At 39.6% G+C, this 25,367-nt stretch overlaps 1 protein-coding gene across 7 annotated transcripts in view; it reads right to left on the bottom strand.

The window, feature by feature from the left end:
- ubl3a (ubiquitin-like 3a) overlaps window positions 1-25,367 on the bottom strand; it is a 77,884-nt gene that overhangs the window by 47,028 nt on the left and 5,489 nt on the right. For 2 of the 7 annotated variants that reach the window (XM_048532802.2, XM_048532803.2), the window contains exon 2: window positions 17,986-18,127. The exons of the other annotated variants lie outside the window; for them this stretch is intronic. In XM_048532802.2, the coding sequence (XP_048388759.1) occupies window positions 17,986-18,015 (30 nt within the window). In that variant the 5' untranslated portion in view covers window positions 18,016-18,127. The remainder of the gene's footprint in view (window positions 1-17,985; window positions 18,128-25,367) is intronic. 7 annotated transcript variants of the gene reach the window in all.

A 25,367-nucleotide genomic window follows, 5' to 3' on the forward strand; every position in this document is an offset into this window, starting at 1 on the left:
AGGGGCCATGAAAAGTCATTGGCCAACAGGATTAAGGAAAATCTCAAGGATTTTTTTATATATAAAGAGCAAGAGGGAAGCCAGGGAGAGGGTTGGCCGAGTCAAGGACAGGGAAGGGAATTTGTGTGCGCAGCAAGAAGAAATGGGCAAGTTATTAAATGAGTACTTTGTGTCAGTTTTCACCATAGAAAAGGACTTGGTGGATGATCAGACTGGGGAAGGGTTTGTAAATAGTTTGGGTTATGTTGAGATCAAAAAAGGGAGGAGGGTATTGGGGGTCTTTGATACATTAAGATAGGTAAGTCCTCAGGATCTGATGGGATATACCCCAGAACACAGAGGCAAGGGAGGAATTTGCTAAGGCCTTGAGAGAAATCTTTGTATTCTCACTGGCTATTAACCTCTGAATTCAATGCATCTTTCTTCGCCACCTGCAATCTGAACGACTACAAAGGATATTTCTTTTCTCACTCTTATATGCCTTCTAGAGGGACTCGCTCATTCGCTCCACACTCCCCACCAAGCGCAGCATCTTTCCCTGCCACCACAGGAGGTGCTACATCTGCCCCTACACCTCCCCCCTCACCGCCTTCCCAGGCGCACCCCAAAAAAAACTTCCACATTAAACAGATGTTCACCTGCACATCCACTAATGTGGTCTATTGTGTCTGCTGTTCCCGATGTGGTCTCCTCTACATTGGGGAGACCAAGCAGAGGCTCGGAGGCCACTCTGCAGAGCACCTATGCTCAGTTTGCAACAAAACGACAACACTTCCCATTCACAAACCACTTCAACTCCACCTCTCCGTGTCCCCGGATGACATGTCCATCCTGGGCCCCCTCCAGTGTCATAACGATGCCACTCAGAAACTGGAGGAACAGCACCTCATATTCCACCTTGGGAGCCTACAACCCAATGGTCTCAATGTGGACATTACTAGCTTCAAAATCTCCCCACCTCTGACGTAATCCCATGACCAACCCTCCCCCCTCCTGCTGTCCCACCTAAGCCCTCCACTGTCTACCTGCTATCACTGTGCCTCCCCTCCCTCTATTTATTCGAGCACCCTACCCCTCCCCCATTTCTGAAGAAGTGTTTTGACCCTAAACATCAGCTTTCCTGCCCCTCTGATGCTTCCTGGCCTGTTGTGTTCCTCCAGCTCTACACCTTGTTATCTTTTACCAAGATGTTGCCTGGAATGGAGGGTAGTGGCTATGAGGAGAGGTTGGAGAAATTTGGGTTGTTCTCACTGGAACGATGGAGGTTGAGGGTCAAGCTAATAGAGGTCTACAAGGTTATGAAGGGCAGGGACAGTGTTCAGTCAGAAGCTTTTTCCCAGGGTGTAAGAGTCAGTTACTAGGGTGCACAGGTTTATGGTGTGAGGAGCAAAGTTTAAAGGTGACATACGAGTTTTTTTTAAAAGAGAGAGTGGTGAGTGCCTGGAACCCGTTGCCTGGGGAGGTAGTGGAAACAGATCATAGAATCCCTACAGTGTGGAAACAGGTCCTACGGCCCAGCATCTACACAGACCCTCAAGCATCCCACCCAGACCAATCCCCCTATAACCTACTTAATCTATACATCCCTGAACACTGCAGGGCAATTTAGCATGGCCAGTCCACCTAGCCTGCTCATCTTTGGGCCGTGGGAGGAAACCGGAGGAAATCCACACAGACACGTGGAGAATGTGCAAACTCCACGTAGACAGTTGCCCGAGGGTGGAATCGAACCAGGGTCCCTGGCACTGAGAGGCAGCAGTGCTAACAACTGAGCCACTGTGCCCTCTGATACCGACTTTTAAAGGGTGTTGTGATGCATACATGAATAGGATGGGAATAGAGGTATACGGTTCTCAGAAGGGCAGGGGTGACAGGCAACATGTTAGTGCAGGCTTGGAGCGCCAAAGGGCCTGTTGCTGTGCTGTAATTTTCTTTGTTCTTAGCTCTAAATGCCTTGACCGCGATGTCCATATAACAAAGGAGTAGGGAAAAACAGGTAAACATTATAGTGATTCTTAATATAGACGAAACATAGAAAATAGTAGTAGGGCATTCAGCACTTTGAGCCTGCTCCACTACACATTATGATTATGGTTGATCATTTAACTCAATAACCTGTTGCTGCTTTTTCCCTATATCCTTTGATCCCTTTAGCTACAAGTTTTTTTTAAAATATATAACTTAAAACATAACATGTATCCAATCCTTCTTGAACTCATAGTATGTTTTGACATTGACTACTTTCTGTGGAAGTGAATTTCACAGGCTCACCTCAATCCTAAACGGTTTAATCCCTTAGATTGTGATCTGTGGTTCTGGAATTCCCACCATGAGGAATATCTTACCTGTATTTACGCTGTCTAGTCACATTTGAATTTTACAGTTTCCGCAAGATCCTCCCATCATTCGTCCAAACAGAAAGTTAATCATAACCAATTTAACCTCTGCTTATACATCAGGCTTGCTATTCCAAGAATCAGTTGAGTAAACCTTTACTGCACTCCCTTGGATAGAAATAACATCCTCCCTCAGGTAAGGAAATCAAAACTGCACTCAATATTCCAGGTGTGGTTTCACCAAGGCCTTCCATAATTCCAGCAAGACATCCCTGCTCCTGTACTCAAATCCTCTGGCTCTGAAGGCCAACATGTCATTTGCCTTCCTGACCTTCTGCCTCAATAGCATGCTTACCTTCAGCGATTGGTCTGTGAGAACACCCAGGTCTCGCTGTACATTCCATTCTCCCAATTTATAGCAAGATAATAATGCATCTTCTTGTTTTTGCTTCCAATTTATCTCACATTTATCCTCAATATCCTGTATCTGCCATGCATCTACCGACTCACTCAGCTTGTCCAAATCATATGGAAGCATCTGTGCATTGTCCTCATAACTTTGTTTCATCCATAAATTTTGACATATTACATTTATTTGCCTCATCTAAACCATTAACATATTGTGAAAGCTGTGGTCCTAGCAAAGATCCCTGTGGTAGGCCATCAGTTACTGACTGCCAGTCAGAAGAAAAACTCATTTGTTCCTATTGTTTCCTATCTGCTGACTAGTTCCTATTCATTTCAGTGGACTGCCTCCAATCCTGTGTGCTGCAATTTTACCTAATTTCTTAAACGAAATTTTTCAAAAGCCTTCAGAAAGTTCAAGTAAACCATAACAACAGGCCCTTCTTCCAACTCTACCTGTTATATCCTTGAAGCACTCCAGATTTGTCAAGCTAGATTTGCCTTTCATAAATCCTGTTTGATTCTGTCCAGTCCTGCCATGGTTTTCCAAATGCTCAGCTATTAAGTATTTTATCAATACTTTAGTGTTTTCACCACTAACAATGTCAGGCTGACTGGTCTATAATCTCTGGGTTTCTCGCTGCCTCCCTTTTTTAATAGAGGGGTTACATCAGTTACTCTGCAATCTATAAGAACTGTTCCGCAGTCGAAAGAATCTTTAAAGAGGACCAAAGCATCTATTACTTCTGGGGCCACTTGCTTAACTACACTGATATGTAGATTATCAAACCCTGGGGATTTATCTGCTTTCAATGTCTTGCATTTCCCCAATACCTTTTCCTTTCTGATACTTATTTCCTTCAGTCCTCCCTCTTTCTTAGCCACATGTTCCCAACATTTCTGGTATGTTGCATCCTGATGAAGGGATCATTTTCAGGATGCCAGCCAGTGACTACTGGAATTCTGCAGGGGCCAATGTTGGGACCACAACTATTCATGCTAACCATTAACAATCTGGATGAAAGAACTGAGGCACCACTGCCATGTTCGTAGATAAGTGGAGGGTCATGTTGTGTCTAGGAAACGGGAAGGGCTTTGACAAGCTAAAAGAGTGGGCAAAGAAGTGGCATGTGGTAACAAAATGTGAAATTTTGAGGTCATGCACTTTAGTAGGAAACAAAGGGACAAAGACTATTTTCTAAACAGGGAAAGGCTTCTGTAGTATGAAGCACAAAGGGACTTGGGAGTCCTACTTCAGGATTCTCTTAAAGTTAACATGGAGGTTCAGTTGGCAGTTAGGAAAGCAAATGCAATATTAGCATTAATTTTAAGAGTGCCAGAATAGAAAAGGCTCTGGCCAGACTGCATTTGGAATATTGAGAGTGGCTTTCGGCTCTGGATTTAAGGAAGGATGCCACGGTGCTGGAGCGAGCCCAGAGGAAGTTCACAGAATGATCTTGTGGATAAAGAGATTGAGTCCTCACTTGCTCTTCAAGAGACAGAGTCTTTACTTGGAGTTTAGAAGGCTAAGGAATGGAATCTCATTGAAACTTACAGAATACTGGGGGGCCTAGATATGGTGGATGTGGAGATGCTGTTTCCAATAGTATGAGAGACTAGGGTCCAAGGGCATAGCCTCAGAGTGAAGGAATGACTCTTTAGAGCTGGTAATTCTGTGAAAGTCATTGCTGCAGAAGGCTGTGGAGGCCAAGTCATTGAGTGACTTTAAGGCAGAGATAGATAAGTTCTTGATTAGTTAGGGGATCAAGGGCTGTGGTGAGAAGGCAAAAGAATGGGGCTGAGAAACAAGATTGATTGGTGGAGCACATTCCATGGGCTGAATAGCTTAATTTTATTCCTATATCTCAATTGGTCTTCCTTTGTGAATAAAGGGCCAAACTACATATTCAGTCAGTCAGCCATTTTTTTGTTCCCCATGATAAATTCCCCCATTTCTGGCTGTATCATAAGGGGAAGTACAGAAAAGGAACTTGAGAAATGCATGTCAGTGCTTGAAGCCAAGGATCAATCCCGTCTGCTGGAAATACTTACCAAAGTGTGGCCAAGATGGAGCTCTACGAGCAGGCTCATTATCCACGTACGGATCTACAACCAGGCAAGCAGAATTTCCTAGGTAGACAATCATACTCTTTAGCAAGTGATTGCTGCTGACAATAAGGTGGCTATTTAAGATAAAAGCCCATGACATTTTGGTGGCAGCATGTTAACATGGATAGAGAATTGGTTAACTAATAAAACAGAGTTGAGATAAAGGGAACATCTTCAGCATGGCAACCTGTAAAGAATACAGTGGCAGGGAATCAATGATGGGGCCTCAATCATTTTAATGGTTTGGATGAGGGAAGTTGAGCGTACTTTTGCCAAGTTTGTGAATAAAAATAAGTGGGAAGGCAGGTTGTGGGGGAAGGTAAAAGACATTACAAAAGAATAAAAACAGACAAAGTGAGTGGGCAAAAACTTGGTAGCGGGAATATAATCTAGGAAAATGTGAGGTCATGCATTTTGGTAAGAATAGAGAAGGTGAACACTATTTAAAAGACTGACTACAGATAGTTGCAGCTCAGAGGAATTTAGAAGTCCGTGTGCATTAATCACAAAAAACTAGCATCCAAGGTCAGTAGGTTACTGGGAGGCTAATGGACTGTCAGCTTTTATTTCAAAGGAAATGGAGTATATAGCATTAATGAGACTGCATCTGAGGTATTGCAGTCAATTTTGGTCTTCTTATTTGAGGAAGCATGTCATTGTATTGGAGGAAATTCAGAGCAAGTTAATTAGATTGATTCCAGTGATGAGAAGTTTGTCTTTTGAAGAGAAATTGAGCAGTTTAGGCTTATGGTGGCTGGAGTTGAGAAGAATGAAAGGATTAATTGGGGTTTATAGGATGCTAAAGTAGATTGACAAAGTAGACATGCAGAAATTGTTTCTTCATGTGGGGCAACCTAGAACGAGAGGTCATAGTTTTGGGATTAGGGGTGGCAAATCTAAAACAGATGAGAAATTACCTCTCTCAAAGGCTTGAGAATCTATGGACTTCATTACCACATAAAAATTAAAATCCCTCCCCTCAAATTTAATTAATTTGTAATCAATTGACCATTATGGAGAGCAGACAGGAAAGTGGAGCTGAGACAGATCAGATCAGCTATGATTGTATCAAATGACAGTGCAGTTTCAAGGGGTTGATTTGCTTAATCCTCGTTCTTACTTTCTCAAAAATAGGAAGTCTTGCTAAAGCTATGCAAGGCATTTGTCTGACCACAGAATACTGACTGCAGTTTCACTCCCCCTATCTAAGAAAATATATGCTGGCATTGGACCGTCCAGAAAAGGTTCACTAGTTTGATTACAGGTATAGAGAAATTTTCTAATGAGAAGAGTTTTAGCAGGTTGGGATTATACAAATTGGAATTCAGGAGATGCAAGGAGGTTAAAATTGTATCAGAGATAATGGGAACTGCAGATGCTGGAGAATCCAAGGTAATAAAGTGTGAAGCTGGATGAACACAGCAGGCCGCCAAGCTGCATCTCAGGAGCACTCTCTGATGAAGGGTCTAGGCCTGAAACGTCGAAATGTCAGCTTTTGTGCTCCTGAGATGCTGCTTGGCCTGCTGTGTTCATCCAGCTTCACACTTCTGGATGTGAGTTTGCTCGCTGAGCTGGAAGGTCAGTTTTCAAAAAGGCTAGTTTTGAAAACTAACCTTCCAGCTCAGCGAGCAAACTCACATCCAGAACCTCAAATGAGCTACAAATCTTCTCAAAACTCGCTAGCTTCACACTTTATTATCTTGGATGCAGGGAGGTTGTTTCCTTTTGTATATGAACACAGGATCAGAGAATATAATCAAAGAATAAGGGGTCACCCATTTCAATGGGGATGAGGAGGAATTTCTTCCCTCAGAGAATAATGAATATCTGGGATTCCTGACCACAGAAGGCTGTTGAGTCTCGACCAATAAGTATGGTCAAGGCTGATATGCACAGATTTTTAATCCATAAAGAGAGTTGATGATCGTGGGGAAAGACAAGAAAGAAGCATTGTGGATGATCAAATCTGTGATTCATTAAGTGGCGGAGCTGCCTCAAAGGGGTGAATGGCCTGCTTTTGCTGTTATATTTAGTGGGGCAGCTTCCAATCATGGCTCAAATACAAACATGAAGGCTGACAGGAAGACTGCGCCATTGAAATGCTTTCAGGTGAGTCATTAAACTAAGGACGCATCTGCATGCTAATCGATGGCAATATCTTTAAGAACGCTAGGTGAGTTGTCCCTGTTGATATGTTCCAATCAATGCGTTCAGAGATGTTACTATATACTGGGCTTTGAACACAGGTCGCCTCGCTCAGAAGTAGGGACACTACCACTGCACAACAACAGCCCTAAGTTGTCCCTAGTGCATTGGCCAATACTGATCCGTTATTGAAAATTTTTTAGAAATCTGCTATCAGATATTTTCTAATCAACCTGTTAACAGATGTTATTATTTACCTCTGCAGCACATGGGACTTGAAACTGGGATTCCTACTCCAGGCTATTAATGCACCACCAGAGCCCTCCCCCCCAAAAAAATCTGGTAATCATTATTACTTATAAGATCCTGCTGTTTGCATTACAGCTGCCATATTTTCTACACTGCTACAGTGACAGCACCTCAAGTACTACACTGGCAGTCAAGCACTTTGTGACATCCTTAAGTTATGAAAAAAATTACAAAAACGCATGTCTTTCTTTCTTGACAGCATTTCTAATTTAAAGCCAATTACTAATGACATGCTATTCTATTCCTTAATCTACGCTACACAAACTCAGGACAGCATTTTATGAACTGTCATTCTCAGGATGTAGGTGTTAATACCAAGGTTAGATCTATTATCAATCTCTTGCCTTGACAAGATACTGGGTTTTATTGAACTGCTACAGCTTATGTGATGTTGATTCGAAACTGACGTTATAAAAGGTGTTTCAGGATTTTGACCTGGTACTGATGATGTAATCGCAATACATGTCCAAGTCAGAATAATGTGTTTACGGGGGACTTCAAAGTAATGGTATTCCCATGTGCTAGTGGTCATTCTATGTAATGCATATGAGATGTTTTGGAGTACTGTTGAAGAAGCTCTCTCAGCTTGCAGCAGCACATCCTACAAACTGGACACACTTAAGTCAAGGAACAATTGCAATGAAAGAATGGAAATTTAGTTTAATTGCTGGTAAAATGCAATGCCTTAGCCTAACAGATGTCAAACATGCATTGCTGAAGCTCCATCCATTGAAGTAAGCAGAAAATATTCCATCATACTGAATATTCTCGTAGATGGTGGAGCAACTATGTAGAGTCTAGGTGAGCTGGTTATCTAAGTGTACCCAGGCTCACCTGTTTTAATAGCCATATCAATTAGGAGGCTGGCCCTGCTCAGTTTTCAATCAACGAACTTGACAAGAGATTTGACAACAATTATATGACAGCATGAAAATGGGGAGTGGTTCTGCTCTTCCTTGCTATTGGTCATTCCCAGGTGTTACATAAAACTTATAGATTTAAGACTGGGTATCAGATGAAATATGGTGAAGTTTGCACGATGTAGGAATATTGTGCAACTATTAGCAAGAGGTTGCACCTACGCCAAGACAAAAAAGGGAAGAAAGTTTAAGAAGGAACTGAAGATAGTTGGTCTTTGGACAGTGATATCCAAGGCAAGATTATGACTTTCCAAAAACCATGACTGTCATTCATTACACCAAATACAGCTCTGCTCCCAAAGACATGTCCTCTTAAGACAATTAACCTCAGTTTTACTTGAGATTCTCAGTAGCAGGCTCAGTTCAATTCTGCCTCCATATTAAAGACAGTCATAGGATCAGCTCACTTCTGAACCATGCTTGGACCAAGAACTGGAGCTACTTGCCCCACTATACCTCAAACGTAGTATTAATGATGTATTCACAGATACTAAGTGCTTCTTGATGGTATAGTTGATGACTATCCATCATAATTCTGATGACTAAGAGTTGGGCCAATAGGAAAAGAAATGGGCTTTTTTGGATCCATCCTTGTACTTTTACGTAATTTTTCATCTGGCTTTGCGTAGTGGTACAATTATACCAGGGCAGCTGAACTGGGGACTGAGCTAGTTCTGGCACACAGGCCTTCAGCAGTACACAACTTGCTAGGCAACTTGGGATGGCAGTCATAAATCAAATGCATTCATTTGGGTCAGCAAATCAGATGATAGATCATTGAGCATAAAATCCCTACAGTGTAGAAACAGGCCCTTCGACCCAACGGCAGATCAATTTACAGATTGCGGCTGTCCATCCACGAAGGATACTAAACTGTTAACCAATAACAATTCAGTTTAATTCTCATGTTTACTGATGTAATTTTATTTTCCAGATGCTTTTTAAATAGACCAAATTTCAATTTTAAAGCTGCCATGGTTGGATCTGAACTCATTCTGTAACTACTGAGAAAAGGTTAACCTCAAGCAGGGTAATCGTAAAGACTTATGAGCTCAGCACCACATACTACCACGGGTATAGTTAAACTGTACCCTGAATGTCATTCATTAGTAAAGGGTCCTTAATTTTAGTTGGAATTGCACTGGAATAGTAACATCCAAAAGCAAGAAATTAATCCTGGTCTGAGACACGAGAGACAGTGAAGAAAAACAGATCTCTGTAGAATGTGCTATATGTTACGATGTTCCTTCAGGAAATATGGATGCTAGACTACCAAAAAAAACCAAACAGAAATCTCAAATTTAACCTGTAGCAGCACTATTTGCTGAGGGATAACCACTGGCCAGATGAACATCCCACTCCCCTGTCCTTTAAACAGGGTCATGATCTTTCACAAGTCCATTCAAACAGTTTTCAGCTTAAAAACTTATTTCAAACAATATTGCGGTCCTTCAATTCTGTGCTATGGAGGTGGAAAATTGCTTGAACCAGAAACTCTGACTCAAGAGACAAGAATATTTGCTGTCAGTCAAAATTATAGGAACAGAATTACATCAGTAATATTACAAAATAATGCTAACAACTGTGTTATGTTCACCTTGTGTGGCAGTTGCACTAGATTTATGTATCTAAAAGTCTCAGACATTGATCCAAAAAAATGTCGCCAATATCTGATTAAGACATTATAAAGGCATAGAATAAAACACCACATTGTACAGCCTATACAAATTGCCGACACACAAGTGGTTAAACAAATCTATTATTTCCCTTTTAAAGTTGTAAAAAACATCTAAAAAAAAATTTAAAATTAGACAAATGAAACAAGCAGCCATCAAGTTTACAGTGGGGGTTAAGGGAACTAAAGAATTCTGAGATAATAAAATGTGAGGCTGGATGAACACAGCAGGCCCAGCAGCATTTCAGGAGCACAAAAGCTGATGTTTCGGGCCTGGACCCTTCATCAGAGGAAGAATTCTGATCTTATTTTTGATTTTCCATTGCAACAGTTCGGTGCTGCAGTACAAATCACTTGGTGTCATTCCAGGAACTGCTACAGAATTCTCGCCAGCCCATACAATGGAGTGACAGATTTGAATTGACATGTTTATGGTGCTTACTGAAGCACCGGGGGGGGGGGGGGGGGGGGGGGGGGGTGAGGAAGGAAGGAGATACTAATCACATTTCTTTCTCCATGTACTCAGCCTCTCACACCATCCAATTTCCCCAGTCAGTAAAGTTATAAACACTTACATTTTTATTTAAAAGCTATAACAATTAAAAAGCACTAAACTATGGACTTTAACACAACTTGGCAGTCTGGATTTCATAAAGATGAAATACAAGTGACAATAACTGAAATGGCAACAGGAATACAGCCTATTACATCTTTTAACTCAAGCCTCATCCAAAATACATAAATCAATGCTCATTGCTAACGTTTATAGTTGAAGTTCAAATCAGAAGCAATATTCAACATATCAAAGACCGTTGCTCAGAAACTCTTGCTATTCTATCTACTTCAATCTGAACACATATCATTAGATTTAACAATGAATAATCCCATTACAGTGCAATAAGCTTTTTAATGGCAAACAATATTTAACTCCCTGTCAATGCGATTTCACCACATAAATGATGCAGAACTACAATAACCATGCAAAATAACTAAACCAAAACCTGAATGAGAAGTCCGTGCAATAAATAAAACTGAAAATATACAAATTAGGTATATCTTGCTAACCTGTAGATGTTTAAAGAAATATGATAAAAACACCTCAAAATATGACTCATCTTAATTATCGTAATGAAAATATTACATAGTTTTGCCTGCCACTGTCTTTGTGAAGCACCTTGGGATATTTTTCCGCAATCTGTTTAGTTGGTAACCTAAATGCATATATTTAATGTTGCCTACCTCTGCTTGCAAACCGCCTCATTCAAAAAAAGTTGATTTGCAACACTATTTCCTATCCACGCATTCTCCCAACAAACAAAATAACTGAAGTCGGTTAAGAAGTTCATTCAAGGAGTTGAGCAATATTAGAGGAAATCACCAGGTTCCTTGAGATGTATGTGTTCCTTTCAGATTATCTGCATTTGTTCAAGAACATAAACAAGTAGAAACGTATACGATTTGATCCTTTCAGCCTAGAGCATTATTCAACTGTCTATCTCAATTCCACTTCCCCCAGTCCTGGTAAACAATGTGAATTATGAACCATGGAACATGAAGTATTAACCAAATTGATAGCAGTCAAAAATGCAAGAGAATCAAATTCACTTTGAAAATTCTAATATAGTCAGAAATAGTATGTAAATCTAACCACTTAATAAAAGACATTTATTTATGTCCTGTTAAATTACACTTGAATGTAATTACAAATTTGAATCTCTCAATCTCAGTTACATATCAAACTCTGTGCTTAACTACTGAGGCATATGACTGATTTTTAAAATCCTTACTCCAAGCTAGTTCCTACTAATGAATATACTTTTGCATATATTGAGATTAATTACAAATCTTCTCAAAAGAACAAACAAATGCTTGAAAACATTGCTCCAACAAAAAAGCTGCAATAAAGTAATCCTGATGTCATGGGAAACAGACACACCATCTTTAATTAGACAGTAAAATGCACACATGGTTCGCCAGACAGATAATAAATACTGACTACCTTGCATCAGTTACAAATAGCTGGAATAAAGTACTTCATTGTACCTGCCATACTTCTCAAATACAGAATTTTGTCAAATTTATTTATCCCTTTGTTCATTTGGAATTAAAAAGAGTATACTTCGACATGAATCTTTAAGATTTTTCTGATTTTGATTCTAATTTACCTTAAGTGTATGAACAATCCAACATTTTTAATGTTTCCACAATTCTAATGTTTATCTCAATATGATAAATTTAGTTGAAAGCTTTTGGTTTGACATTAGTTATTTCCCAGAATGCACTCTCCACTGTAGTTCTAATTCCCTCTCATTTTATACATTGGTATTACAAAAATACTGTAATTTAGATGCAGGCCCCTAGTCATTCAAGTGTGCGATGCAATTCTGAGCACACCACTTAAAGCTGATCTTTCAGAAGACAGCTAGGCAATAACATTTCAACAAGGAATTTGCATTGATATCACAACCTTCACGAATTCAGGACTTTCCAAATTTTTCACAGCCAGAAGTACTTCTGAAATGAAGAGTAACTGTTATAATGCAGAAGAATAGAGCAGCCAATTTGCACAAAGGAAGCTCCCAAGCTTCCAGCACTGACCAAAAAAATCTGTTTTTGGTGTCTTTGTTTGAAGAACACATATTGGCCAGAAAACCAGGAAAATGTTTCTGCTCTTCAATAGTGCCTTTGGAGTTTTTATATTATTGCTCAGTGGGTAGCACTCTGACTGCGTGAGAAGATTATGGGCTCAAATTCCACTCCGATGCTTGAGCTCAAAAAATAAAGGGCGATGAATGGAAAAGATTTCATGGCACTAGTTCAAAGTAAAGCAGAATTATTCTCAGCACCCTGGCCAACATTCATCCTTCAATCAACAATTACATTAGATCTTATCAGATTATCTGGCCATCAGCATACTGGCGTTTATGGGATCTTATGGAGGAAATACAGCAGCCAATTTGCATATAAGTGGCTACACCAAAGTACTTTACTGCTTGTATACAGCTTTGGGTCATTTTGTTGTTTTGAAAGGTACTATGCAAGGCCAATCTTTCTTTTTACCCGAAAACGTCAGCTATGTCTCAGTTTAACATCTCATCCTAAAGACAGTGCAATTGACAAGGCTGCAATCTCTTCATCAGCCATGCTTTTGACCTAGATAATGGGCTCAAGTCTCTGCTTTCAGGCTTGTAGCTGCAACCTTTTGATTCTGAGGCACGTGCTACCACTCAGCTAGCATGAAGACTTACACACTGTAGAAGTTCTGTCGAAATGCCTGATAGTTCCTGGTCTGACATAACAATCATGTGACATAATTCAGAATTAGTCCACGGAATATTAGAGTATAAATACATGTTTTGCTGATGTCGGAATTAAGTAGCATGAAGGCAGAGTGTGACTGAGTGCAGCAAGACAGACTGCTTAAATCTGGCAAATTGATTAAGTTAGAAAATTCAGTGTAGTGAACGAACAGTGGCTGTTCTGGTCTGGCACCGGAAGAAAGCTATGCACGCATACATGCACATCCACGTGGAAGCCTTTTAGTTACAAAGCTGTACTTAACGGACAAATCCAAAAACAGACAGACAGTCAAACTTGTAGATTGGTTAGGCCACTTCTGGAATACAGTGTGCAGTTCTGTTCTCCCTGCTATAGGAAAGATGTTGTGAAACTTGAAAGGGTTCAGAAAAGATTGCCAGGGTCAGAGGGATTTGAGCTATAGGAGGCGGCTAAACAGACTGTGGCTATTTTCCAAGAGCGTCAGAGACTGAGGGGTGACTTATAGACATTTATAAATCATGAGCAGCATCGATAGGGTGAATAGCTGAGGTCTTTTCCTCAGAATAGGGACTCTAAAATGATGGCATAGGTTTAAGGTGAGAGGGGAAAGATTTAAAAAAGACTACTTTTCCATGCAGCGGGTGGTGTGTGTATGGAATTATCTGCCAGGTGAGATGGAAGAGTCTGGTACAATTGCAACATTTAAAAGGCAAATGGATGGTTATATGAATAGGAAGGGTTTAGAGGGATATGGGCTAAATGCTGGCAAATAGGACTAGGTTAATTTAGGATGCCTGGTCAGCATGTACAAGTTGGGCCGAAGGGTCTGTTTTCGTCTGTTTTATGGATTTCCTCTTGGGACCTGAAAAGAGAACTATTCAGAAATTTTGAAACTAAAGAAGGGTCCCAACTCGAAACGTCAACTTTCCTGTTCCTCTGATGCTGCCTAGCCTGTGTTTCTCCAGCTCCACACTGCGTTACCTTAGATTTAGGGAAGCTTGTTTCAGAGTGGAAAACAACTATCATAATTCTTATTTAGAAAGGTAGAAGGGAGGCACAAAATAGGAAATTGTAGACCAGCTAGCTGAACATTTGTCATAGGGAAAATGTCTGAAGCAATTATAAAAGACAAAATAACAGGGCAATCAGATAAGTTCAAGGTAACTAGGCAGAGGCAACATGGTTTTGTCAAAGGGAAATCATGCTTAACTAATTTAATCAAGTCCTTTGAAGAAGTAACTTTTGGTGTAGATGAAGGGGAATCAGTGGTTGGACTATATCCAGCCCGCATCTGGCAAGATGCCTCAAAGGTTATTGCAGAAAATAAAAGTTCATGATGAAAGGGCTAATATATCAGTGTGAATAGAAGATAGGCTTCTTCAGGAAGCCGAGAATTGAAAGAAGGTGGTCTTTATCTGCCTGGCAGGCTGTCATGAATCATATGCCTCAGTGTCAGTGTTGGGACCTCAACTCTTTGAAATTTACATACGTGATTTGGATGAAGAGATTGAAGGTATGGTCGCTAGATTTGCTGTTGACATAAACTTAGGGAGGAAAGCGAGTTGTGAGGAGGACACAAGCCACCTACAAAGGGATACAGACAGGTTGAGAGTCAGATGGGCAAAGGACTGGCAAATTGAGTACAATATGGGAAAGTGTGAAACTGTCCATTTTGACAGAAAGAATTTTAAAAACCTAAATGGTAAGAGATTGCTGAGTTCTATGATGCAGAGAGATCTGGGTGCCCTTAAAGAAAGGTAGCATGCAGGTACACTAAATAATCAGGAAAGCTAACAGTATGTTATGGTTTATTGTGAGGGAAATAGAACGCGAGACTCGGGAGGACATGTTTTAATTATATTGTGCATTGGTGGGACTGCATCTGAAGTACCGTGCACAGTACTGGTCACTGTACATATGGAAAGATGTTATCACATGCATTCAGAGAAGGTTTACAAGACTGACACCTGGACAGAGCAGATCACTTAATGAGAAAGGCAAGACTGGCTAGATGTATATCCTCTGGAATTTAGAACAGCCGCAGTTGACTTAATTTAAACATTAAAGATCCTGAGGGGACTTGACCAGATGGATGCTGAAATTATGTTTCCGGTTATGGGAGAATCTAAAGATCATAATTTAAAAATAATGGGGCATCCATTTTCAAACAGAGAAGAAACATTTCTTCCCCTCAGTGGGTTGAGGGCCTTTGAAATTCCCTTCCTCACAATGCAGCGGATGCAGAATCTCTTTTTAAATGCAAAGATAGGTAGATTCTTGCTTATAAAGGAGTGATAGATCATCAGAGATATTCAGCAACGTAGAGTTGGGGTTAAAAGTAGATCAGCCATGACCTTATTGAACGGAATAGCAGACTTTAAGGGCTGAGTAGGCTACTTTTGTTCCTTGTTTGTATGTTCAGAAGCTGGAGACAGTGAAACGGGATAGCTGAAGTCTGGAGGCATTCAGTTTGTAGGTGAGTGATTGCGAAATTTATTCCTCCATAAAACAGAACAATACTTTATCCTGGAGTGTTATTATTAGAAGTTCTAATTAGAAATACTAAGAGCCAAACAAAAAGTCGTGTAAATCTGATGAACTGCATTTTTGTTTCTTAAAAGAAGTGTCCACAAGAATAGTGGAGGCATTAGCTGTACTCTTAAATACCCTTCAGCTTTTGTTAAAAGTCACAGCAGTTTGGAAAAACGCAAGCAAATTGCCTCTATTTAACAAGGAAGGAAAACAGAAAACAGGAGCTTTTGGCTTGTTAGTCCAACAAAAAAGCTACTGGGTAAGCATTAGAATTCAATAAGGTGGTAGAAGCAGGACATTCAGAAAATAACACAACCAGGTAGGGTCAAACTGTTTCTTTATGTATGGGAAATCACGTTGGACGAACTTACTAGAGCTCTAGATTATAGAATTTAACCAGAAGGATGATTGATGGGGGATCAGATGTGATGCAATTTGATTTTCAAGAAGTATTTGATAAGGTGTCATTTAAAAAAATGTTCAGAGTGACACGGGAACATTAGTCAGTCCTCAATCTAAGGTAATGTTCCGGAAATAATATTGAAATAAATCAGTCTTTTTCAGGTTGACAGACTATAACAAGGGGAGCATCAATTGGATCAATGCAGGCCTCAATCGTTTAGGATCGATTTTAATGGCTTCAAGAAGGAACCAATCATCCTGTTCACAAAGATAAATTTGTCAAGATAGGTGGGAAAGCACGTGGACACAACAACCTGCAAAAGGATATAGATAACTTTGTAAGTGGACAAAAATCTAGCAGATAGAGAATAACATGTGAAGTTATAAAGTTAATCAATTTGGCAGGAGGACTAAGGAAAGCTTGCTTAAGTTATTAAATTGAAGGAACAGTGCAGAATGTAGAGGAATCTGAAAATCCTGTACGAAAGGTTAGCATGCAGGAAGTCTTACTACTACTGTACAATGCACTGATTGGATGACACCTGGGGAATCACACGCAATTTTGATCAACTTATTTAAGAGATATGGGTGCATTGAAGCAATTCAAGAAAAGGTTTTCTAGGCTGTTTCCTGGAGATAAATGAGTTGTGTAATGATGAATAATTTAAAGTTATATTTTACGTTCACTGATATTAAGAACAAAAGGAGAATTTAAGGGGTACAAGATTCTGAAGGGGATTGACAATAGGTACTGAAAAGATATTTCCCTTTATGGGACAGTTTAAAAATATGGGGCCTCCAATTTCAGATGTACATGAGGACAACTTCCTTCCCTGAAGACCATTAATCTTTAGAATTCAACCCAAAGAGACCAGTGGAGGCTGCACCACCAAATACATTCAATCTAAGGTGCGGAGATGCCAGTATTAGGGTGGACAAAGTCAGAAATCACATGACACTGGGTTATAGTTCAACAGGTTTATTTAAAATCACAAGCTTTTGGAACGTAGCTCCTTCATCAGGTGAACCAAAAAAGATGCACACAGACACAGAATTTACAGGCAGAGAGATCAAAGATTACACAAATCGAGAGAGTGGAACGTTGAACAAAAAGTTTCTGCAGGCAATCGAGTGTCCGATGGGGTGGGTAAAGTGTCAACAACTTAATAACGAGTGAAGGGATGACCTATAATTCGATTAAATGAGGCAGAAAGATAATTACAAAAAATTTTTAAAAAGCAGCGCTGGAGAGAAATCAAATGACTAGTATAACATGATAGAAATTTTAAAAAACACACGCTGAGGGTCTAACCAAAGTCGTAAGTAATCGAAAACTGTACAAACTAATTAAAATGTGGAGATGCCAATGTTGGACAAGGTCAAAAATCACACGATACCAGTCTCGGTCTGAAGGCTTATGTTTCCAAATAAACCTGTTGGACTATAACCTGGTGTCATTTAATTTTTGAGCAAACTAACTAAGGTAGAGTGATCATAATTAATCAAGGTGATGGTGTCAAAACAGGACAGTAAGGAAGATTTTACAAATTCATTAGTGTGGTGGGATCACATGTTGTGCGACATGAACCCAAGATCACAGCTAAGGCCATCTTCATGGGTACAGGACTTGGCTATCAGTTTCTGATCAGCAATTCTGCGTTGTTGCAGATTTCAGAGGCCCCTTGGAGGAAGTTTACCCGAAGATTTGAGGCTGAATATCCTTGACCACTGAGGTGCCAAAATTAAACATGTTGATTTACTAGCAAATCTCAGGGTTACTGCAGACATTCAGGCAAGTTGCGTCAAAGTCACAATCACATCCGCAATGGTCTTACCAACGGACAGAACAGGTTCAAGGAACTGAAATACCTACTTGTTTGGGTTTATTCAACTTGAGGAACATGAAGTTAGAGCCCTCTTTAGGTGGATATAAAAAAAATCCCAAAGCACTTTTTCAAAGAATGGAGCATTTTTCCTCATATCCTGGCCAATAATTCATCCTTTTAACAAATCACCTGGGAAAAAAAAACACAATCTGGTGCATAACTCACTACTATTCCTTAGAATTTGTTACATACAAATTAGTTGTTGTATTTCCTACATTATGAGATTAGACGTCAATAGTATTTAATTGGTTGTCAAGAACCTTGGGACATTCTGAAGTAATGGAAGATGGTATATAGTTTAAACACTTCAAGCAAAGATTTCTTGACATGTTTTCTAAATTTTAAATTTCAAAACATATCTTCTGAAAATAGTAAAGTCAATTCTACTGTTCTTCATAGACTGCTGATCTTAGACACATTCCTTTAACCTTCTGGAGTGGCAGCCACTGGTTATATGATTTATGCTGTGCAAAATCAGCCATAGTAATTTTATTGTTAATCGTGGTTAAATAGTCCTTACCTGAAATATAATATTTAAGACTAGAATGCCTGATTCAAGTTAACAATTGCAATTTAAAACCTACCTATCGTAAATTCAATTTTCTATCAAATCTACCTAGTAACTATTTCATTAAAGCATCACTTTACACATTTGCTCAAAATAAATCTCGTGAAAGCAGAAATGAAGTCATATTACAGCATCAAATACTTTAAAGATAAATCAAGGGGAGAACATCACACCAGACAAGTGAAGACCGTGAAGGTCAAAACCCTTTGGGGATTGAAATATTCAAGTCAGAAATTCACTCCTCTACCTCTCTTCCTACCCAATAACTTGCTGCCTCCCCAATCAACTGCATCTCTTTTTAAAAAAACCTGGAAAATACCAGATTCTTGTAGAATTTTACTGCATGCCGTCATTAGAATTCAGACCTCAAATGATTTCCAATCTGAGTTAAGCATCTACATAACTGCAACCTTTTGTTTTAATCATACACATTTCTTAAAAACTGAGAGAAAAACATTAAGACAACTATCATTTAACTAAGCTATGCTCGAGACATTGCAGGGATATGTTACGTGGTTCAATTAGTCAAACATGGTTTGTTATTGAAGGATTAATGACACGAATATTATACTACTGGTGAATCCCAAAAAAAAATTTGCTGTGTTTCTGTTACAATAAGTCATGGACTCAGAAGTAGGCCATTTGTCCCATCAAGATTGCTGCCATTCAATGGGATCAAGACTGATCTGAAATCCTCGACTCTATTCCCCTGCATTTTCCCCTCAACTCTTGATTGCTTTAACAATTAGACATCTATTTTAATGTCTTGAACAGACCAAGAATCCAGCCTCAATAAATCTCTTCTGCAAAGAATTCCACTGTCACTTACGCTCAAAGAGGAAATTCTTCATCTGTCTTAAATGGGTGACTTCTTACTCCTGAGATTATGCCCTCTGCTTTTATATTCTCACACAAGTACAAATAACCTCTCTGCATCCACCTTGACAAGCCCCCTAAGAATCCTATATGTTTTAATAAGGTCTCCTCTCCTTAAGATACAGTGGTGGCTAGGCAATAATTAGATCCATTTTTTTGTCCTCTTTCCAGTGACAAAGTAGTAGTAATAACAGTATATGACCAAATCATGAAATTGTACAGCTTGGAGAGGAAGCTGAATCTCAAGGATGCTGCAGCAACAGCACTGATGGAAGATGATGAATTAGGTTGGAGCCAGCATATGTTCCTGCATCACACCACCGGAGAATCAGAAGTGATTCAACAGGTTGCTGTCATATTTAACTTCCATGCTGATATGAATGAAGCTGCTATATTATGGCCAGGAAAGTAGGTGGGTAACCAAGTGCATCAAGCATTTCTCAAGTCTATCTCTGTCCACAATGTTGAATGCCTTGGCATGGTCTACAAATACGATGTATAGACTTTTGCTTTGTTCATGAAACTTTTCTTACATTGGTTTGTTTGGAAGTACCATGTCATGAGTGCTTCTGTAGCTCTGAAAGTGCACGGAGGGCAGTATTCAGAAATGGTAAATATGGGTTGTCATTCAGGATCTTCTCATCAAAGGAAGACTTCAGTATTCATACAGAAATGGAAATATGGGGTCTTAGTCATAGAATGTGCTCTTAAGCTCATCTCGCAGTCAAGATTGTGAACTGTCTGATTCGGCCTTAGGCAGTAACCAGGGAGAAGGACAGAGTCGATAATGAGGTTGAGGGGTTTGTGGTAAGTACAAAAACAATGATTTCGTCATCGTAATATTTATTTTGATATTTATGCAAGCCAGTAGAGGATGTTAGTCAAGCAGTCTGACAATTTATGGGCAAGATGAATTCAAGTTAGTGCTGTTTATAAATAAAATTGCATGTAGAGGCCATTTTTTACAAAAACATTAAATTAGGCTCTTTATTCCTTCAGTTACCAGCTAAGGACATTATTATCTCCCCTAGCAGCACTTCACAAGGTAAGGAGTGGTATGATGTCTTCCTTTACCACTGCAGTCTACGGGGTAGAGGTACTCAGTGTTGTCAGGTTGGAAATCGCAGGATCCAGCAAAGTAGCAATTAGAATGCATGATCAAATGAGAAAGTCGAGAGACTTGGACGAAAAGTTGAATGCCATGTGCTTTAATGTCTAAAAGCATTGCAGGTGTTTTAATCGCTTAGGACTACAGTGAGTTCAAGGCAGCAGCTCACCACTACCAGTTGCTAATTTCCCTCGAACAGGTTATAAATCTAACAGCAATATTTCTTTAATGAATAATAAAACTAGTCTGCCTGTAAATCAGTTACATTCATTTCATGCATAAGCAGACCATCCATGGCAATTTGTGTCAATGAGTGGTTGTGGGTAGTGACACCATGATGTCACAACAGACAGCATAGCCTAGGGTTTTTGCAGCACACAAACTGACAACACAATGAATACACTGAAAAAGTACTTCATTGAGGGCAAATGTCATAAATAGCCTGTTCCACAGGATGTAGCTGGTTGTCAGGAAGGCTAGCCCAATTCCAGGAAGAAAATATGGGCCACTAACGCAGTTAACTCTCTTTCAAAGTTCACAGTTTCAAAGCTGTGAAAGGCATTGCATAAATTTAAGTCTGGTCAGGGTGGAAAGGGTTCCTTTCCCGAGTCAGCCAGGGGTCAATAGATTTTAAGTCCTCTAGCTAACCAATTAGGTACTGAATCAGAATTGTGGAAGTCTCTGGCAAACTCAGGGAAGGAGACATTTCAGACAGCTCCAGGCACTGGGTAATTTCCGAAGCGCTTCAACTTCCCAGGAAATTCCAGTGGATTTAGCTGCACTGCAACTTCCATGTGGTCCTGACATGTAAAATGTATCTTCCTATCAAAAAGGCCAATATAATTTGCAAATGTACTGCATGAACTCTATCATGATAGAGAGGGAGTCAAGCTTTAGTTCTGCATAGTCGCAAAAATTGAAAAACAGCAAGGTTAACAATTAAAGATGCGGATCAGCGGCCTCATTTGGAATATTGCGTGCAGTTCTGGTCACCCCATTACAGGAAGGATGTGGAAGCATTGGAAAAGGTGCAGAGGAGATTTACCAGGATGTTGCCTGGTCTGGAGCGCAGGCCTTATGAAGAAAGGATGAGGGACTTGGGTCTGTTCTCATTGGAGAGAAGGAGGCTAAGAGGGGATTTAATAGAGACATACAAGATGATCAGAGGATTAGATAGGGTGGACAAGTAAGAGTGTTTTTCCAAGGATGATGACTTCAGCTTGTACAAGGGGGCATAGCTACAAATTGAGGGGTGATAGATTTAAGACAGATGTCAGAGGCAGGTTCTTTACTCAGAGTGGTAAGGGTGCCGATGTACTTAACGCAGCCACATTAGGGGCATTTAAACAGCCCTTGGATAAGCATATGGATAATGATGGGATAGTGTTGGGGGAAGGGCTTAGATTAGTTCACAGGTCGGCACAACATCGAGGGCCGAAGGGCCTGTTCTGCACTGTATTATTCTATAAGACAATAAGATATCGGAGAGGAATTAGGCCAATCAACACATCAACTCTGCTCTGCCATTCAATCATGACTGATATGTTTCTCAACCCCATTTGCTTGCCTTTTTCTCATAACCCTTGATCGTCTTACTGATCAAGAGCCCATCTATTTCTGACTTAACTGCACTCAATGACTTGGCATCCACAGCCATCAGCAGCAATGAGTCCCACAGAGTCACCACCCTCTGAAGAGTCTCCTACTCATCTCAGTTCTAAAGGGTAGCCCTTTCACTCTGAAACTGTCCCCTTGGGTCCTAGTCTCTTCTACTAGTGGCACTATGTTCTCCAAGTGCACACTATCCAGGCCTCCCAGTATTTTCTAAGTTTCAATCAGATTTCTCCCTGACCTTCTCCATCGAGTACAGACCAAGAGTTCTCAATTGCTCTGCATATGATATTCTCTTCATCCCTGGAATCATTCTTCTAAACCTCCTCCGGACCCTCAAGCCAGCACATCGTCGCTCAGTGATGGAATCCAAAATTGCTCACAATATTCAAAAGCAGTCTGACTGCAGCCTAATCTACATCAGCAGTATATCTCTGCTCTGGCATTCTAGTCTTCTTGAAATGAATGCTAACATTACATTTTCCTTCCTGACTACCAACTGTACCTTATGTTAACCTTAACAGAATTCTGAACGATGATTAATTCCCTTCACGTTTCAGATTTCTGAAGCCTTTCCCCAATTAGAAAATAGTCTATGCCTTTATGCTTCCTACCAAAGTTCTTAACCTCACATTTTTCCACATTGTATTTGCCATTTCTTAACTCACCATCCTAGCCTGTCCAAGTCCTTTTACAGCTTCCCTGCTTCCTCAACACTACATGTCCCTCCATCTACATGTGGTCATCTGCAAACTTAGCAACAATGTCCTCAGTTCCTTTGTCCCGATCATTAATGTATAAAGTGAATAGTTGTGGTCCCAACACTGATCCTTGTAGAATCACAAGTCAGCAACACCAACTTGCAAAAGAGCCCTTTATTCCCACTCCCTCCTTCTGCCAGTAAGTCAATCCTCCATCCATGCCAATACTTTCTCCCCAACATCATGGGCTCTTATCTTACTTAAGAGCCTTCCGTGCAGCAGCTTGTCAAAAATCTTCTGGAAATCCAAACAGACCACTCTCCACTGGATCTCTTTTGCTTAACTTGCTTATTATTCCCTCAAAAAATTTTAACAGATTTGTCAACCGTATTTTCCATGCACTTCCAACTATTCCGCAGTCTCGTCTTGAATAATGGACTCCCATGTTCAAGCAATCTATTAACATTCACCATGAAAGCACACAACATGGTTATTTGGATAATGGCAACAATAGATCTGTATATAAGAATGAGCTATTTCAAAGTAACAATACCTTTAGATATCAGATTCAATTGAAAATAAGTTTGTCACAAATCTACCTAAGTCAGAAAAAATTCATAATTGCTACAATGAAATCAAAATAAACACCACTTCAATCAAATTACCCCTGAAACTTAAATTAATAAACACCTATGCAATAGTTGATGCAACATATCCACAGTGAAGCAATGAAAAAATTACTTAATTTCTTGTTCAATATCACACATTGGTATTATTGCAGATTTCTAAAAACAAAATCAGCAAGTTGCAATTACCTAGCAAATTTCAAATTACTGCAATGTAACAAATGAGAGGCAGGAAAAATCTAGTTAGTAACCAGAATAGTTGCACTGTGAGTTTTAACAGCTACATTATTAAGCCAAGGAGCTCATTGTTTAGCATGCTTAAGGTTTCACAGGTCGGTGTAACATTGAGGGCCGAAGGGCCTGGACTGCGCTGTAATGTTCTACGTTCTAAACATGACAACTTGCACAACTCAAATTCAAGGACAATTATCCACATCGCTCTGTTGGCATCTGTGTCTTGGCTAAAGGGGATGTGATATCATTGCTGAAATTATACTAGTGCAATTAGGACGTTCTCCATCTTCCAACAACTGCAGATGTGAGGCTGAAGACTCCCATCACAGCTAAAAATTAGAATGATTTTGTTATTCTACTCCCATTTACAAAACAATAAGAGAAACACGAAAGTCATATGACTTACAAAACAATATGATTTCGAAGACCTCTCCATCGTTGACCTAAGTGACGAGAGTCACCTGAACTCCAGTAAATCAATCACATTTAGCTCAGACACAACAGGTTCTCAAGATCCTTAAAGAAGCTATTCCAAAGCCATCTTTAACTGAAGACATTACCTAAATTTTATACAATTATCAAGATTCAGAAACAACACTCCTCCAAGCACATATTTAGTAATTTCCAATAATCTACACTTTAATCTTCAGTTAGAAATTACTTGCACATCAACTGAAAATTCCAAAATGAAAACATCTTAATACCAACATGCATGATAACTTCACATAACAAAGTGTGAAGCTGGATGAACACAGCAGGCCAAGCAGCATCTCAGGAGCTTTTGTGCTTCCGAGATGTTGCTTGGCCTGCTGTGTTCATCCAGCTTCACACTTTGTTATCTTGGATTCTCCAGCGTCTGCAGTTCTCATTATCTCTGACAACTTCACATAATTCAGCAACCTCAGAAAGACAAAATACTACAATATTTCGCTGCTTTGTTATAAGAGTAGTGAGTGCCAATTATCCTTTAATATTTATTCACCAATACGAATTCACTAAAACATTGTGTACTAATCTTTCCAAATCAATTTCAAAACTATTTTTTCTGATAAATCTGTTTCATAGGGAGCACAATAGACTACTGGGGAAATAAGTTCATAATGGACATTATGTAGATAGCATCAGTATGCAACTCATCTATGAGCATAATGCATGAAATATGTGGAGTCATATAACATATCAACAAATTGCAGGTGAAGTGGTTCTAGTTTTACTTTGTGTGTTACCATATCTAACTTTTTTACACATTTACTAAGCTGTGAAATAACTGAATTGCTTTGCAAGCTGAAATCATTAATTTTAGTCAAAAGCTTGTAATATTCTTCACTTTCATTTATGGGCCAATATTACTTTGTATACAGGATAGAAATTGGCCAATAGTGCCTCAATTTCAACTGGATCCTTGGTAAAGTAAGAAATGAAAAGTTACGTTTTTAACTACAAGTTCAGTGACCTGTTATGAGGGAGAATAATCAGAAGCTATGAAGCCTCCACTTCACTGGACAGGAGAGGGGGTGGAAGGTAATCGAACAAAGAAAGTTATAAATGCTCTACTGCTTTTTCTTATACTTCCACATGAAATTACTATTGTTACAAATTTGACTTAGTTGAAGGAAAACTAACTTTGGATGGACTGGATCAACTC

The sequence above is a fragment of the Stegostoma tigrinum genome, chromosome 6, assembly GCF_030684315.1.
Source record: "Stegostoma tigrinum isolate sSteTig4 chromosome 6, sSteTig4.hap1, whole genome shotgun sequence".
Taxonomy (NCBI): Eukaryota; Metazoa; Chordata; class Chondrichthyes; order Orectolobiformes; family Stegostomatidae; genus Stegostoma; species Stegostoma tigrinum.